Raw genomic sequence first — 17,257 nt, 5'->3', positions numbered from 1 at the left:
CCCCCGCCGCCCGACAGCCCTGGAACCTTTTCTATCACAACCGGAGCTCTTCAGTATGCAAATATAAGCCCTCCTGAAATTGGGTTTCTGATTCAGGTTTCTATTTGGATGCCCAAGCTGATATCTTACATGAAATCTCTGGTTGTCTTCCTGAATCGAACTGCTGGTATGATAACTTGTAATTTAAAAATAATAACTGTTCTTGGAATGGAAATTTTATAAAGCTCCTTTATGTATGTGCTTCATGATTGATTCAAGCAACAAATCTGTAAGTCTCTGACATTGCAGATGGTGTTATTCCCAGGAAACCAGGGTTCAGAGAGCTTGGGTGACTTGGCCAAAACCACTCCGGGGAAACAAGATTCCAGTCCAGCCTTCCAGGGCTTCAGAGCCCATACTCACCCCCTGCATAACTCTGCCGTTAGCTCTTGCCAAGGTTTATGCTGATACTGTCGATGAATCCGGTATCAGGTTTCTAAAGGGCCACTTTATAAATTTGGTACGACTTCCAGGAACCAGGTGAGTTGGATCACGACCAACAGTGTACCGGACACTACCACCAGGGTACAAGGGAAAGAGCAGTTGCTTTCTGGGGTGATCAGGTGGCTTCTTGGAGGAAGAGGGATTGAAGGTGGGTCAAGGAGGTTGGATCTGAGTTGGCAGAGGTGGAAGGAGGAGGCAAGCCCCTTGCAGCAGCCCCCTGGGGAAATCAAAAATCTGCAACAAAGATGAGACAGATCCTGGAATTTTCTAGGGTATTTGTGGCAGCAGTGAGAGGGGAAGAGGTGAGAGAAGTTGACAGGCCTCAGATCATGAAAGGCCTTGAAAGAGTTTAGGTTTGATCTGTCAGTGGAGCCACTGGTAAGTTTTAAGCAGTCAGGTTTGGTTTTAGGAAGATTACTCTGATACTGGCATGCAGTTGGAGGCACCTGGGGGACATCCAGGTGGAGGTGTCCAGGAGAGAGTTAGATAGATGAGCACATGATGGGCCTTTCACAAGGGATATCATGGTTGGAGGTCTTTGGGAAGAACATTGAACATCAGCCTGTCTTTCACTTCACCCTTTTGGGTCCCTTCCGTGGGGTTTGGATAGTGGTCCAGCCCTGGCTGAACATACACATCCCAGTCACGTTCTTCGGCTTCTCTGCTCACCGGCCCTTGGCTAGCTTGTTACCCTTCAGCAAAGTCAGACCCTATTCGAAGGCCTCCTCCACGCGAGGCCTGAACACCTCTAGGCAGGAAGCCCAATGCCCTCCAATTAAGATGAACAGCAGTGGCTGCTACTGCTTCTGAGAGGGGTGCTTCAAAACGCTTGAAACGCTAGTCCTGGGGGAAGGAGGTGTGGAGACCGCTACGCACCGACACACCGAAATCCACTCTGCTGCCTGGGTTGAAAGCTTCCCCAGCTCCTTGAGTGAGGTGAAAGGCCGCGCAGTTCCCAAGGCTCATTAGCTGGCTGCCATCTCGATCCGACCCGATCCGATCCAGGGGACAGAGCCACGGCTTGGAGCAGCAACCGGGAGGGAAGTTGAAAAGCTCAGGAGAGTGGCTTGGTTTGGCCTCAGTGTCAAAAGGAGACTAATTACTGTGAGGAAGTCGGAGGCTCCTTCCTGTACCTGCCTCCCCTTCTGGCTTCTTCCTGAAACCGGCCCTGAGACTAAAAAGCCATCTGCCCCTTTAGTGAGAGAGGGAGGGAGGGAGGGAGGGAGAGCAGGTGCTCTCTGCGAACCAATTTGTTCAAAACATAGGGATAGCTGGCCTGTGGGAGAGAAAGTTAGCTTGTAATTAGTTGACGGTATGCCGGGCATTTGTTCTCAGTTATGCATTGGAAGACTTGAGTTGCTTGAGGATAGGAATAATTTGATATAATTTCTGAATCCCCAGTCTAGGGGCATCTAACACACGGGTGTGCGATACGAGGACGGGCAAAAGTAGGTTTATAATTGTTCATATGGAAAAAGACATGCAGGTTATGATTATTGCAAGAGTGTCATAAACTCTGTGTTTTGCATACTCACAACTACAAACCTATTTTTGCCCACCCTATCTATTTTTAGATCAGCTTTAAGATTCTGGTAGATAGGTGCCATGATCACCATTTTATAAATGACAAAAATAAAGAGTCGGAGGTGTGCAGTATTGTTTCCCATAGCTGGGGAGTAGCAGGGCAGGCCCTTATATCCAGCCAGCTTAAACCCAGGCCTCTGTCCTATGCACAATCATAGAGCCTTGAGCGGTTCCATCGGGCACCTGCCCCGTACCACTGGAATCTGGCACTACGGGAATGCGGCAGATCCGTTTCCCGGGCAAGACATTGTGGAATGCGAAGTTTAACCTGAGGATGGCAGGGATTGGAGGTAACACGAATAGCCCTGATAAAGAAAAGTCCACAGAAAGAGCCCTGGGAGCACAGGAAGTGAAACCCCTTCCAGCTGGGGCACCAGAAAGAGGTCTCGAGGAGGAGGTGGCATTGGAGTCAGAACTCAAAGCACATTTAGAGTTGAGCGTGGGGTAGAGGATAACCCAGACAGTGGAGGCACAGAGGAGGAACCAACGAGTGTGGTGAGTGCCCCACCCCACCCCCTTTTAGCCATTTGTCTAGCGGGGCCCTTTACTAGTACATGCCCGTCTCCTAAGGCAGGCATCAGTTTCTTGCTCAGGTACTGATATGCGTGTCAATGTGCAGCAAAGGGCAAGGCATTCCTCTCTCGGTGCCCTCGTGTTCCTGTCTGTAGAATGCAGAGCATCTCTGAGGTGCCTTCTCTCGCTGTGACCACAAAACCGGCTCTAAATTGTCCTCCTCTTTTTGTCTCTTACCCCTAAACCTGCCTAAAGGAGATCCCCTGGCCAGGACCAGGCCACTTCCTGCCCAATGTCAGTTCGCTCCTGGCTCCCCCTCCTTCTCCCTCCTTCTCTCCTGTTCCCAGGGTCCTTCACCTCCAGCTCGTTTCCTTCAACATTCACAGCTCCTTCATCTCTGTGCCTTTCTCCTACATCCACCTTGCAAAACCCAGGACCATCCCAACCACTCGCCATCTCTGATCTTGGAGCTGGGCTTCTGAGCGCCGGAGCCAAGTCACATCCTGCTCGTGATCTTTAGCGTCTCCTGGGCCCTCCCAGCTGCAGTCCTCTTGCATTTTGTGAGTTATTTCTCTCATTCCCAAGGGGCTCTTTCAAACTTCCGCATCTGTTCATCTGCATCCTGCTCAGCAGACAGTTCTACCTCCCTGAGAACAGCGAAGCATTAGTTATGCGCTTTTCCATTATCCCAGCCCTTCCCTTACACGGGTCTCTGCCTACCTACCTCTCACCAGAGGATGAGGTGCCCACCACGCCTGCCCCTCTTTGTGCTCCAGATCCAGTCCTCCAGCTATGCAGAGGAACCTCAGTTTTCGACATCATCCCCTTGCTCTTCCCAGTATCTTCAATCCCTCCCTTCCCCTGGACCTTTCAGCACATAACTGTGATATGGTTGCCACACAGTGAGTGTTCGTTCTGTGGAAGAGTGTACAATACCAGGCACATTACATGGTGTTTGTTTAAGCTTCACATGAACCTGAGATGTTGGTGTCTGTATCTTACTTTGCAGAAGAGAAAGCTGAGGCACAGGAAGATGAAATCCCTTGCCCAAATCACACAGTTAGTGGGATGGTTGGATGACATGATGGATGGCTGGGTTAATGGATGGATGGAGGATGAACAGACAAATAAACAAAAGGAAAAGTACTTAATATGAAGAACATTGGGTCAGGGTGAGGAAGGAGACTCAGACTTTTATTTCAGAGTTCCTATAGTTTAGCTGGGATGATGATCTAATACATAATTAACCGTCAGGGAGATATGTCATATTACATCTGAGATTTTGCCTAAACCTGGTCCCACAATTTACAGACCAAATAGCTGTGTTAATCCTAGTGACCTTTCATTCTAGCTAAGTATCTTTGAGCAAGTCCCTTAATCTCTTCAAGCTGTTTTTCCTCAACTACAATACGGGAGTGAAAATACCATTGCAGGACTGTTGGGAAGATTGAATGAGATAACACTTGTGTGCCACCAACAATGGTCCTGCATTTCCTCCCTTTTTTTGCCTCCAAAGCTGTGCAGTGTGGCTTGGACTTAAAATGTACCAGGATTTCAGAGATATTCCCCAAGCTGTGCACTAACTCAGATGAGTGAGTGATGAAACAACATCCTAGTGGAAATCATTTTAAATTATTTAACCCTCTATTAAAATGTCTTAAGCCTTAAGACGTAAGGTCACTCTAAGAACCTCAGATCCTAAGAAAAATAGAACAGTTTTCGCTGCCATCCCTTTTTGTGCTAAGCACAGGCTTATTAAAGGGCTTCCCAGGAGGTCTCCCTGGGCCAAGCCTCTATTTATATACATCCCTGGAATTTTAAAAATAGCTGCACCTGGATCTATTCCTCGCTCAGCAGGAAAGTGCACAGATCCTTGGGTGAGGTCCCCTCCACCCCCCACTCATGTCAATTTTGAGCATCTTTGCAGAGAAGAAATTTTATGGGAAAATTATCTATCAGTCTCTCCCTTTAGGGGAAAGGCACGGCTTCCCCTGCCAGCTATTTAATGAACAGGATTGTAAGGTAAGTCAGGACAAATTAAACCATAGCCCCAAGATAGGGCCTTCATCCAGGCTCTTATGAAATCAACATTTAATGAGAGGAGCCTGGGGCACAATTAACCAATAGCTAAACCTTCTATCTTCCCCTACCCTTTTCACCTCTTCCTCATGTATCCACCTCCGTTACAGAAAGAGAATAGTAGTGACACAGACATTGGCATGAAGGGTGATGTGTGTGTGGGTGTAAGGACTGAGACACTTGAAACTTACAGCGATTTTAGTTGAATACTGGAGAAATGAGTTTCTTTTCTTTTTCTTTTTTTAATACTCACCTGAGGATATTTTTCCAATTGATTTTTAGATAGCGAGGTAGGTGAGAGAAAGACATTAATGTGAGAGAGACACATCAATTGTTTAGCTTCTGTACACCCTCCAACTGGGGCCAGGGATGGAACCTGCAACCCAGGTACATGCCCTTGATCAGAATCGAACGCAGGATCCTTCAGTCCTCCAGCCAACGCTCTACCCACTGAGCAAACCCAGATAGGACAGAGAAGATGAGTTTCTAAGAAGGTTAGGCACAAAGGAGACTGAGCCCGTGTGCATATGTTTAACCAAATAAATTTTGCACAGGATGGCACTGAGCTAGAGTTGAGCCAACTGACATAACACCTCTTCCATGGAGCTTTTAAAATTCATCTGTTCTCTCAACAAATATTTGTTGAAAGCTCATGCTGTGCCAGGCCTGGTGCCTGCTGTCAGGGAACCACAATGAATAAAAGCTAGAGTCTGCCATCAGGTGGGCTTTAGAGAGATGGATGTGGACAGGTGAGGCAGGGCAGAGGTGGGATGGGAAGGGGAGTGTCTAGGAAAAGACCTGAGGTGTCATTGGGCCTAACCTGGTTCACCTCCAAGGACCTATACAGTGCAGTCAAGAACTTTATAGGCATGGAATTTAGAACAGTGGGGCATTTTCACCTGTTTTCAAGAGGATGCCTAGGCTACAAATATAAATAGCTTCTAACTGGGTTTTGAAGGACTTGGCTGATGGTACCAGAGAAAGGGCTTAATATCCAAATTTTGAGGCTATTACTAGAAAAGCAAATATTTTGCTCTTCAGGAAGATGCTACTCTGCCAGGTGACTAGGAGTTGTGCTGATACAGGACGTCTTAGGTCCCCATCAGTCAATCATGTACATAGCATAGTTTACATAGAGCTTTTCACATATACTTCTTTCGATTATCCCTCCTCACCCAGTAGGGGACCATTATTACCCTCCCCATTCTGGTGGTGAAGAAGTATGGCTCAGAGAGATTAAGTCATTCTCTCAAGGACTCCACAGGGACCCAAGGAAACTGGGGGGTCAGAATCTGAACCAAAGTCTATCCTATGAATTGTGTGATGCATGGAACTTCAGAAGAGTCCTCCGGCTCTGACCCTCCAGCATTTAGTAAGAAAGCCCTGATGTTAATCACATGAAAGTCAGCCAGCATTTATCAAATGCTCACCTGTACTGCGTGTGTTGCATAAACAAGAATTCACAACTGATCTTTTTTTTTAAATTGTTTTATTGCTTAAAGTATTACATATGTGTCCTTTTTTTCCCCCGCCCTTGACAATCCCCTGGCCTCCCCTACCCCCCAGTGTCTTATGTCCATTGGTTATGCTTATATGCATGCATACAAGTCCTTCGGTTGATCTCTTACCCCCCTCCCTCCTGCCCCCCAACCCTCCCTGGCCTTCCTGCTGCAGTTTGACAATCAGTTTGAGGCATCTCTGCCTCTGTATCTATTATTGTCCATAAGTTTATAGTGGTCTTTATTATCCATGAATGAGTGAGATCATGTGGTATTTTTCCTTCATTGACTGGCTTATTTCACTTAGCATAATGCTCTTCTGACTTCAGTCTGGTATACTTGCCACTCCACCTCATTTCCTTTTTTATAAGACTGTATGGGTACAGTTGATCACACATGGCACTAGGCTAGCAGCTTCCCTTCCATTCATGTTGAGGTTTAATTGATTGAGCGTATGTCTGCCTGCCATACTAGATGTCAGCTCCTTGAGGTCAGGAAAGAACCCTGTCATAGTCACCGCTGGCTCTCCAGCACCCGCTAGAGTGAGAAATTAGGAAATTAAACAAATGAGCGTAATTCCTACACCAGCTCTCTGCAGAATGGGTGTCATCCCTGCTTTACATTTGAGGAGACTTGAGACCTAGAGACCAGCCGTGACCCAAATTTCACAAAGTCCCACTTACGTCACGTAAAGGGCTTATGAGCTGTCAAAGCCCATTCTTTAGCATCATACTGTTAGGTTTTCACCACCACTCTGCGAAGTTCTGTTTGCTTTAATGTCAAAGCGGAATCTAGAAGGAAAAATAAAGGAGTTCCTTTTATTTAAAGTACAAAAGAATTTATATATACATATATATATATACACACACACACACACACACACACACACACACACACGTATATATAAATACAATAACAACAGTGCCTATGGCTTGAGGACAAATGATAAAGTAGCATCTCAGGCTTCTGAGATGTCAGTGGGTCCATCCGCTCAGGCAGAAGAGAACCTGGACACTGACAGGTTGTGTGACTGTCAGCACCCCATAAACATCAGGGTCCCCCTGTTCAGGCCCCTTCCATTAAAATGTGTAAGAGCTCACAACCCAGCATGTAAAGGGCGGATGGAGGGGTGCCCGGCCACCAGGCAACTGGCGCTCCAGGCCAGGAGAGCTCGTCTAGAGGAACTGGCAAGGAAATGGGGCGTTTGGATGGACAGCTCCGCGATCTCTGGATGAGAACTGTGGAGGATCTCATTTCACTTCACATCTATCCAGGGTCTGACTTGTCACAAAGGATAAACAACAGAGCCAGAAAATGGGGAGATGTGCTTGAAGAACCAAGTTCCCCTCAAAGGAAAAGCTGCCCCTTTGCCTCTCCGTTCCCTTATCTGGAAAATGCCTGTCTTGCAGCATTGCTCTGAGGATTGTCCAGTGAGGAAGAAGCACCAGAAGACCACCTGACCTTGTAGAATTCCCTTGCGCTGTCTGGGTCTCAGTAGCATCGCCTCTAGGAAAGATAGCAGCATTGTTTAACAGTTCAATGAGACATGGTACATGAAGGGTGCTTTGCAAACTGTAAAACCTGAATAAGCGTTCATTATTAAACCAAGAACAGCTTTCCCACACATTACCTCATTTGATCTAACACCAGCCCTGTGAGATGGGTGAAGTGGGAATTATTATTCCCGTTTTACAGAAATGGAAAGCAAGGCTCAGTGAATTCCATAACTTTCAACTTGCAGGTTACCTAGCCAACAAGTGGCAAAGCCAAGGGTAGACCCCAAATCTGTCTGATCCTAAGATTCCTGGTTTTCCTTCATTGCACATAAGCAAAAAGGTGCGAAAGTGAGTAACGGCTGCAGATTATGTGGTTAGTCTTGGAATGCCAGTATCAGTCTGTGTTTTGTCTGGACTATGGTTCCTGGAGGGAGGGGATCATATCTTATTGACCTGTGGATTCCTGGCATCAGGCAAGTCTCTGGCACATAGTGGGCGTGCATGGAATATTATTGGAGGAATAATGAATCAGTATGAATGTATCGATACCTGCTATGTATTAGGAACTCTGTACCCTCTGAACTGGGTGCTATCATCATCCCCATTTTACAGAGGAAGACACTGAAGCTCAGGGCCAGTGGATAGACTGCCTAAGGTTGAATAACTGGCAGAATTAATATTTGGAGCCACATCTGATTCCAAGTCACTAGCTTTTCATCCCACTGCTTCCAGCCTGCTTAATAAGGGATTGAACTACCTATTGGCTAAGACCTGAAGTCAAGTTGTGGAGAGAGCCTGCCTCCTCGGCTCTCCACCCCCATCAACTCTGCACACCTTGCTGCCTGAAGCACCCAGGCAGTGGCCCCACCTCGCTGCCACCATAAACTGCTACCTGAAAGAGTGCTGAGTACACCCAAACAGATGCCAAGCCAATCTTCCCTCTGGCTTCCCTGGAAGCTCTAGCCCTGAGTGCAGGCTCCGCCTCCAGAGTCACCAGGGGCCAGGGCCCTAGGAGTGAGGTGCAGAAGGGATGGGAACTGCAGAAACAGGACTCAAGGAGGCCTGGGGCCTACAGAGTGTCATTGTGGTCTGTGTGCAAAGAAGGGAAAGAAGCTTGAAGGGCATTCTGAGAAAGGCCCATTCTGGGAGGACTGCTTGGTGGAATGACACTGCTACCCCCCCTCCCCACACTTGGCAAGTTTCCCTCAGGGCAACTCACTAGAGATAAGCAGATAAATAGTCCTGGACTGATTTCCACCAGGCTGAGTAGGGTGTTTGTGATCTGTTTTACAGTCTCAGGCACCTATAGCCCCAGGCAAACACAGATTAATCCATTAGCCAACAACCTTAATTAAGGGTCGGTTCTGTGCCAAGATTTGTGTTGGGTATCAGGCCTAGACCTGATTAGAAGAATTCAATCCAGACTCGGGCATCCCTAGTCTGATACTGAGACAGACACAGAAACAGCAAACCACTCCACCATGTAGTGTGGGAAGGCCAGGAGCAATAGAACAACCACAGGATGAATCGAAGGCGACTCCTCTCAGCAGGAGGGACACTTGAGCTGAGCCTCGGGGTAGATGATGCTCTGTAACGTGGAGGGTACTTATGATGTAGACATGAAGTTCCCTTAGAGCCGGAAGGAATAATGCCATCAGGTCCCCGCTTCAGTAGATGAGGAAACTGACACCCAGGGAGGGGAAGTGACCTTCCCAAGGTCACATAGCAGATTAGTGGCTGAACAGGCACAGATCTTGCAAACCTGATCCTTGGACTCCTAGTCTAAAACTCACTGTCCCGAGAAACATTTCTTGAGTTTGTGGCCTTTGCCGTTTGCCAAGCCCTTTCTGTCATCCATTTTACTGCATGCTCATCACAGCCCTGAGGGTCAGCACAGGGGCTATGAGGCAGCATCAGTACTGCCCACAGTCCGCACATCAGAGACCTCAAGGGACCTGGCCAAGGTCACACAGCTCAGAAGCTCCTGAGTCTGTCTCTATGTCAGGGCTCTTGCACCCATTTTACAGCAGCCTCTCTCCTCTGGGCAGCTGAGGAACCCAGTGTGTTACTGCCTGTAGCATCTCCCTTCTCAGGCAGTGTGCTTGGCAAGGTGTCTGGCATGGGAACTCACTATAAATGGTAACTCACTGTGTTATTTTTTAATTCTTGAACATTTTAGCCATTGCCTTATAGACTCGTAAGAAGGACTGAGCCTCTAGTATCTCATTTCTTTTTTTTCTCAAAAATAGCTACACAATTAGTAGCTTAGAAGGGAGTAGTAATGGGCAAATTCAATTCAACACAGGTGCCAATTAACTTAATTTGAAAGAAACTAAAGGTGTTGGGATTTTCATTTGAAGATGGTTGGGCCACAAGGCACAGAATCAAGTCAGGGTCTCCCTCTAGAGCCCTGGCAGGGGGCATCGTGGCCATGGTTGGTCAACCCGGTCCCTAAACAGCAGTTGTGTTTGGGAGCCTCCACAGCCTCTGCCTGGATGACCATGAAGCTGCGCTGACCCCAGGCCCCAAGGGCTTGTGAATCAGGTCATGTACGTGTTGGTGAAGGGCCAGACAACTCCCACTGTGGAGTGCCCCCCGCCCCCCTATCTGATTGCTTTGGATCAGAGAGGCCATTTAGATGGTGCTTAGAATTGCAGTGGCAAAGCACTGAACATACACCCGGCAAAAGCACAAACCAGCCACCTCCTAGAGTACATGAGGCCCAGGGTCCAGCCTTCCTTTCACCCCTCGTCAGTCAGAGTCAAGGCTGGACCAAAACGCAGGCCCCAGAACACACCCACAAGCCCTTCTCTGGCGATCACGGACTCATCCTCACTGTTTTCACACATAACCGGTTTTTAATTAAACTTGACTTTTCCTCCCATCTGTTCAGCGGGACAGTCCCCTTTGGAAGTGGCAAGCACAGACGTGGGGACAGGCTGGCAATAGGGGAAGCAAACAGAACAGAGCCCTTCCATCCATCCTATTTTTCGAAGAATGGGTTTGGGACAGGCTTCTGCCCGGAGAATTGTTCTTGTCCGATGGTCATTGTCCACGGAGATTAGCTTCCCCAGCCCCTGGAATCCCGACTGCTCCCAGAAGCCAAGGCAGGTAGCCAAGTGTGACTCTTGTTCCCAGCAACAACTTGTTCAGTACTTACTTTTTTTCTTTCTCCTCCCTCTCCTGCTTCTCCTGGCCCCTCTTCTTCCTCCCCACAGAGATCTGTGCTGCCGACTGCGGGGGCCACGGTGTGTGTGTAGGGGGCACCTGCCGCTGCGAGGAAGGCTGGATGGGGGCGGCCTGCGACCAGCGGGCCTGCCACCCGCGCTGTGCCGAGCATGGGACCTGCCGAGACGGCAAGTGTGAATGCAGCCCCGGCTGGAACGGCGAGCACTGCACCATCGGTAAGACGGGCCGGCGGGCCCGGGGTGGCTTCTCTGGCCTGCACGGTGCCTTTGTCTGTCGGGTACTTCAGGGCCAGGGCTGACCCCACTGCATGTGGGAACTGGGCAAAAAGTCCTTTCATCTGGTGACATTATGGTTGGCATTTCCTAGACATCAATTGGACTAAAACTCGTCACTGGACACTAACCTCCCTTCCTCCCCAATCTGCATTTCCCAGATGCCAGCTGGTTAGCATGCCTTGCTAGTTAGCCCTTCCCAGGCCAATTGCAGTGTAGCTCTGCGTTAAGGAGCCTGGGTTCAAGAATGAGGCAGAGGAGTCTCCCTTAGCAGCTGTGAGCAAGTCCCAGTGCCTCTCTGAGAGCCTCAGTTTCCTCACCTATAAAATGGGAATAATAATGCATGTAAAGAACTTAGAACAGGCTGGCACATAGTATAACACTCGATAAATATAGCCATTATTATCAAATTCACTCTCTGGTTGGGAGGCGCTGGGCTTAGCTCTGAGCCCTTCACACCCACTGGCCTCCTAGCCCTGAGCTCCCAAAGATTCCCAGAATCCTGGGGAAAGCTTCCCACAGGCCACATCTGCATCCCATTAGCCTAGGACCCCTCCTCCCCTGTCCTGGGCTTCCGTCCTGTCTGCGTTTGTCTCCTTTCTCCTCCCTGGGGGGCTCCTCGGCACCAGGGCCCCTGCTAAAGCAGCTCTGTTGGCAGCTTTCAAAACAAGCCGATCACTCCCTTCCCTTCTTTCTGCCTTTCCCGCTGCTTTTGTTGATTTTAAACACAGCCAGACATTTTGCTTGGTTTATTATCTGGAATGAACACTCACCAAAAGCTCTTTATTGAATCAACTGGTCTGTGGATGTGTGTTTTAACTTCTTGCATTTTTTTAAAGGCGGGTTGGATCAGATGGTGCACACATGCTTCCAAAGGCAGGATTCTGGGTGCCTCTCCGGCTCTGAGAGTCACCTCTTGAGTCTTATAGCAACTGGGAGACGAGCCCCAAAGCTTTGGGGGGGACAAAGGAATTCTGAGCAAATGGAGCTGCCTCTTATCTCATGGTGTTTTTTGTGTGTGTTTTTTAGGTCCCATTCCTTTTGTTTTATAGCCTGAAATCCGTGCATATTCACCATCCCTGCCCTCACAATATCACTCTTTATAAGTGGCTGTAGAATACCTTCTACTTAATTATTGATAATAATGGCTCCTAATTTTGAATACTTTTCATGTGCCAAGTGCTGTGCTAAAGGCTTTCACTGCATTATTTCGTATTCCTAACAGTCACCCTGTCAAGGCACACACGTTATTCCCTCCTCTGCAGAGGCATCAGGCCCATAGCCTTCCCAGAGGCCGTGTCTCCCTGTTAGGGTTAGCTCAGAGTTCCACACCTAACTCACCAGCCCACACTCTTTTCAGCCACACAGAGCCCATGGCAGCCCTCCCTGCTTTTCCATAGCATTCGTCTTGCTGTGGCTTCTGGGTGGCTTCTTGTGTCTGTGTCATCTCACTTTGTGATGGACCTGAACCCCCGGTAAAGAGAAGGGGCTCAAGTTCCTGGCAGGCTCTCTTCCTTCACCTCTGCTTCCCCTTTCCTGCGGGACTGAGGACAGCTGACCTTTCAGCCTCCCCAGCCCACAAGGGGCCCAGCCCTATTAAAACTAAAATCAGAGCCCAGAGGGAGGACATTTCTGTTTTCCTGGCTTGCTCACAGTCTTCAACTCGGCTTCCCAAGTTTCAAAAAGTTATGGATGTCAGACTTTTATAAGATAAAACATCAAATTTGAGTCAGATGATGAGGGACTTAGGGACATTCTCTCCAGCGCAGTCACGGATGACGCATGACCGGCTTGTGGGCAGGCTGGGCTACATGTAGTGTCTCATCTCGTGGCTGTTCATCAGCCGGACCTAAAGAATGTCCCTTTTGTTTTGCTGCCAAGAAGTCAAACCACCCCCTCCCACCTCCGCTGCCCACCCTATGGTGAGTCTTTAAGAGCAGATCCCTCCTCGGGATTTCGGATGCATCTTCCCCTCCAGAAAAGACATCCATCAAGGTGAATGGGCATGATTCGAGAGGGAGGTTGACAGTCATAAATACCAGAAAAATGTCACAGGACATTGAAGCAGTAATGGGCTAGTCATAGTGGCTCAGATGAAAGGACGCTGGCTGGGAATTCCATTACCTTTCATTGTGTGGTGAGCATTTTCCGTCCCTGTCTCATCTCCCCGCATGGCAACTCGCTCCCCTGGGTCTCTGCCTGTGGCCAGCTGCATCCCTGCCAAGCGAAGGAGCACCTCAGTGCTGAAGGAAGGCTTTGTAGCCTTGGGGACAAGAGGGCAGGGCCAGGCCGTGCAAAGGAGGGAAACAATGGCAGTGCCTTTTTTCAAAATGGAAATAAGAAGGAGAAAGCCCTTTTTAAACTTGAAAGGTAACAAGAAGCACTTTCTTATATTTCCAAGGAATTTCTGCTCCCTGTGAGGATCATTTAGGAAAAGGGAAAAAATGCTGATGTGAGAAGTCAGAAATTCAAGTGTTACATTTTCTCTTGTTACCAGATTCTTATACAGCAGGTCATTCTACTCTCGCTAGCTCTGATGCTCGAGTATATTTATGCCGCACGCCAGGGAGAGAGCCAGGATCCACAACACTGACTCGGAGATTTCCACGCAGTGAAGGCAGAAGCGAGGAGGGCCTGTTTATTCACACTGCCACCCTCTCTAAACAGAAAAGCGGGACTTGATTGCTTTCAACAGCTGGCGCAGACGAATAAGCCAGGTCTGCGCTCCTCATGGTCAAGTCCTCAGCATCAGGACCTTTTACCCCAGTGACATTTCCCAGAGCAGATTACTAACCTTGGAATTGAATAGCTCCTTTGGTGGTTTTGCTCCATCTTTTAGCATAGAGGTTGGTTTTGGGAATAAAAGGGAATTTGACAGTGACATCCTCTTTATCAGGCAGTTGTGGGGTTTTTTGGTTAAAAAGCAAGAATATGTCACATTGAATTCTAATTCCTTAAGAATTATCTGTCTCTTTGCATCTTCAAGAAAGGTCAGACAGACCACAGGGTCAGTGGGGGCTTCTGTTTCCCCCTCTGTGAATCACAGAATGGGGTGGCAGAGGCCTCCTGGTGTCCACAGCATGGCACACCCATCAGTCAGCCTGAATCTGAGCTACCTGCTCCTGAAAATATCCAACAGATAGAAAGGGATTTCCTATTTTTGCTTTCACTCATCACTAATGCTCCCACGTGTACGTATCATGGATTTTCAACCTTTTTCATCTCATGGCACACATAAACTAATCACTAAAATTCTGCAGCACACCAAAAAATATATTTTTTGCCAATCTGACCCAAAAAAAAGGTATAATTCTGATCCATTCACACTGGACAGCTATTGTTGTGTTGGCTGTTGTCGTTTTTGTTTTGATTTGATTTGACAATCTAAGGGAAGTCAGTGCTCCTAACTAAAATAGTCAAGAATTGCTTGTTTTAAAAATTCTTGTGGCCCACTGGTTCAAAATCGCTGGCATATATGGAACCCAGTTTTCCTAGTCCAGAAGTTAAGGTAAGATGGATTGATTTCTATCTATTTTTCAAGTATATGGTCAACACAGAGTCACCAGAAGCATGCTTTGGGATATCTTTTCCAGAAATTTTATGGCTCTCTTAAGACTAGGGCTTGACCTCCAATTTTTTAGAGAAAGCTGCAAATCACAGTTAAATTTAAGAAGGTGTTCGTTTTGGGTTTTTTTCTATTTCTTTGAAAGCACTGCTCACATTTTGGATCACTTCTCTGATTGTTATTTTATTCACTTCAGTGCCCCTGTCTATAAAGTCTCAAAACACATGTGGGAAATGCCAGCTTCTGATTACATTGGTGAAATTCCAACCTTGACCCCAAAGCTGTGATTATTCAAGATGCCAGATATACAGAATTATTTACTAGGCTTCAGGAGAGCTGTCCAATCACATAAGTCTTGATTCTTAAACAAATCCTCCTCTGGGAGTAAAGATCAAAATAATACTCTGATGATGCAATTGCTACAGTGAGCAAAGCCAGATGAAGAGAAATTATAAAGAAAGGCCACAAAACCTTCTGGAGTTCTTTGTCCACTTTCAAATGGTAGCTCTCAGAGTGGGGTTTTGTTTTTTTCTTTGTTGTGTAATTGGAGAATCCTCAACGAAAAAGTCTCAAGTCGCTCACGAGGCATGGGCGCCTGTGTGATGGCCCCATGCATATCCCTCCTCAAAAGCATTCTCTCACAACATGGCCTGTGACCTGACAGGACAGATGCTTATGGGAGTAGTTGATGGTTCTGGGAGATTTTAGCCCACACATGGTAGCGGTGGGAAGCGAGGAAAGTCAGTGGGCCCTGTGAGTTCCTGTCAGGATGATGCCGTTGGCCATTTACTCATTGACCATCCAAACAGAGAAGAGTATTAATGTATCCAACATCTTAACAAGAACATGACTTTGATGGTTTGCCATTCGTCTGAAAGAAATTTAGGTGATTATAGCCACCCCAGGCATCGCCTGCTATAATGAGCCTTGTTTAATCTGGCCTAATGTGTTCTTATGATACAATGATTCAAGCCATCTGAAACTTCTGGGAAAGAAGAGTGAAAAGCCTCTGGCCATGTTCTCCATAACCTCGGATTGGGGCCCCGAAGCTTCTTGAGATTATCCTCAGAGAAACTTTTGTTGGTACAGGCAAGTCAAGGAGAGAAGTTTTCATGTTGGAGGTCATAGAAATGCTAAAAAGGTCCTCCCAGATCAACCTCATGCCAAAGCTCAGACTCTGTGTCATAAACAGCTGTGTGCCACCACTGTCCTCAGCTTCTTGCATAGTGATGGGAATGTAAGAGCACAAGAAACATGTGTGCAATCTTGAAAAAAATAAGCCTGGCCCAAGAGGAAAAATGACTCTACTGCCATCATCTTCATCCTGAAGTTCTGAGGAGAAAGATAAACAAATTTTGTGAAGTCTGAATCCACCGTTCATAATGCAAACTTATGGAAGTTTTGCCATCTTTATGTAAAGTTAAGACTTTAAAATCATGATGAATTTTTAAGTGACCATTACTCATGGCCATGTGTGCCAAGATTATCAAGCAATGAAAGCAATAATAGTATGGGCTTCTGCATAAATGGCATTGGACTTCAGAGACGTGGTTATCACTTATATTTTCAAGAGCCAGAGACAAAGAAGCTCTATTTCATTCCCAGGAAGCTGCTGGACTTAGTATGGACTGGCTGTTATCAGCTTTTGGATTCACAGTGTGGCTTGAAGTCACTGTGCAAAGTGGCCTCTTGATTTGTGGAGTGAGAATTTGAAGTTTGTTTGTTTGTTTGTTTTGTTTTTTAATATATTTTATTGATTTTTTACAGAGAGGAAGGGAGAGGGATAGAGAGTTAGAAACATTGATGAGAGAGAAACATCGATCAGCTGCCTCCTGCACACCCCCTACTGGGGATGTGCCCGCAACCAAGATACATGCCCTTGACCGGAATTGAACCTGGGACCCTTCAGTCCTCAGGCCGATGCTCTATCCACTGAGCCAAACTGGTTAGGGCGAGAATTTGAAGTTTTGAAAGTCCACTCCTGTCCCCTGAAACCAACAACACTGATTGCAACATGAGTCTACCTCTGTCACCTCTACTGGCTGCTATTGCTGCCTGGAGTCTGGAGATATTAGTAAGCATTTTTTAAAGGTATTAAAAGCATATTTACATTCAATAGAGATCTTTATTACTAAAACATTCTCAAAAGTAGAATGGCACTCTCGAGCTCTGAAGTCAGCACCTGGGTGTGGAAATACTCTGCACTCATCGCCGGAGCCAAGGTATCATCATTAAGTTTGGAGGCAAAGTGTTTCTTGCTGGAGAACTCTCTCAGAGTGGATACTGTGTGGTGGTGTGGCCATTTGGATCACAATGTTGGTGTCTCATTCAGCCTAATCATCCTTCCCAACCCTGGGAAAGACATCTAGGTTCACTCCATCTCTTCTGTAGCTGGAGGTCAGAGTTTTTACAAGAATGTGTGACTATGACCCTCAGCAAAACCCTGCAGATCTGAAAGCTAAGAGCAACAACTGAGCCAGGAGATCCTGCATGTTAGTGCTGCCTGACAGCACATCGTGGGAGGCGATGTCTGAGAAATTTCAGATCCCTTTGCAAAATTAGATGAATGAACTTGAC

At 47.2% G+C, this 17,257-nt stretch overlaps 1 protein-coding gene across 1 annotated transcript in view; it reads left to right on the top strand.

Moving 5' to 3' along the window:
• TENM4 (teneurin transmembrane protein 4) overlaps positions 1 to 17,257 on the top strand; it is a 198,082-nt gene that overhangs the window by 65,279 nt on the left and 115,546 nt on the right. The window contains 1 exon segment of the mRNA XM_023755918.1: positions 10,873 to 11,058. Within this exon segment, the coding sequence (XP_023611686.1) occupies positions 10,873 to 11,058 (186 nt within the window).

Source organism: Myotis lucifugus, unplaced genomic scaffold (assembly GCF_000147115.1).
Source record: "Myotis lucifugus unplaced genomic scaffold, Myoluc2.0 scaffold_86, whole genome shotgun sequence".
In the NCBI taxonomy this organism is placed as follows: domain Eukaryota; kingdom Metazoa; phylum Chordata; class Mammalia; order Chiroptera; family Vespertilionidae; genus Myotis; species Myotis lucifugus.
Note: the sequence above shows the minus strand (reverse complement) of the source record. Positions and strands in the feature narration are given on the sequence as shown.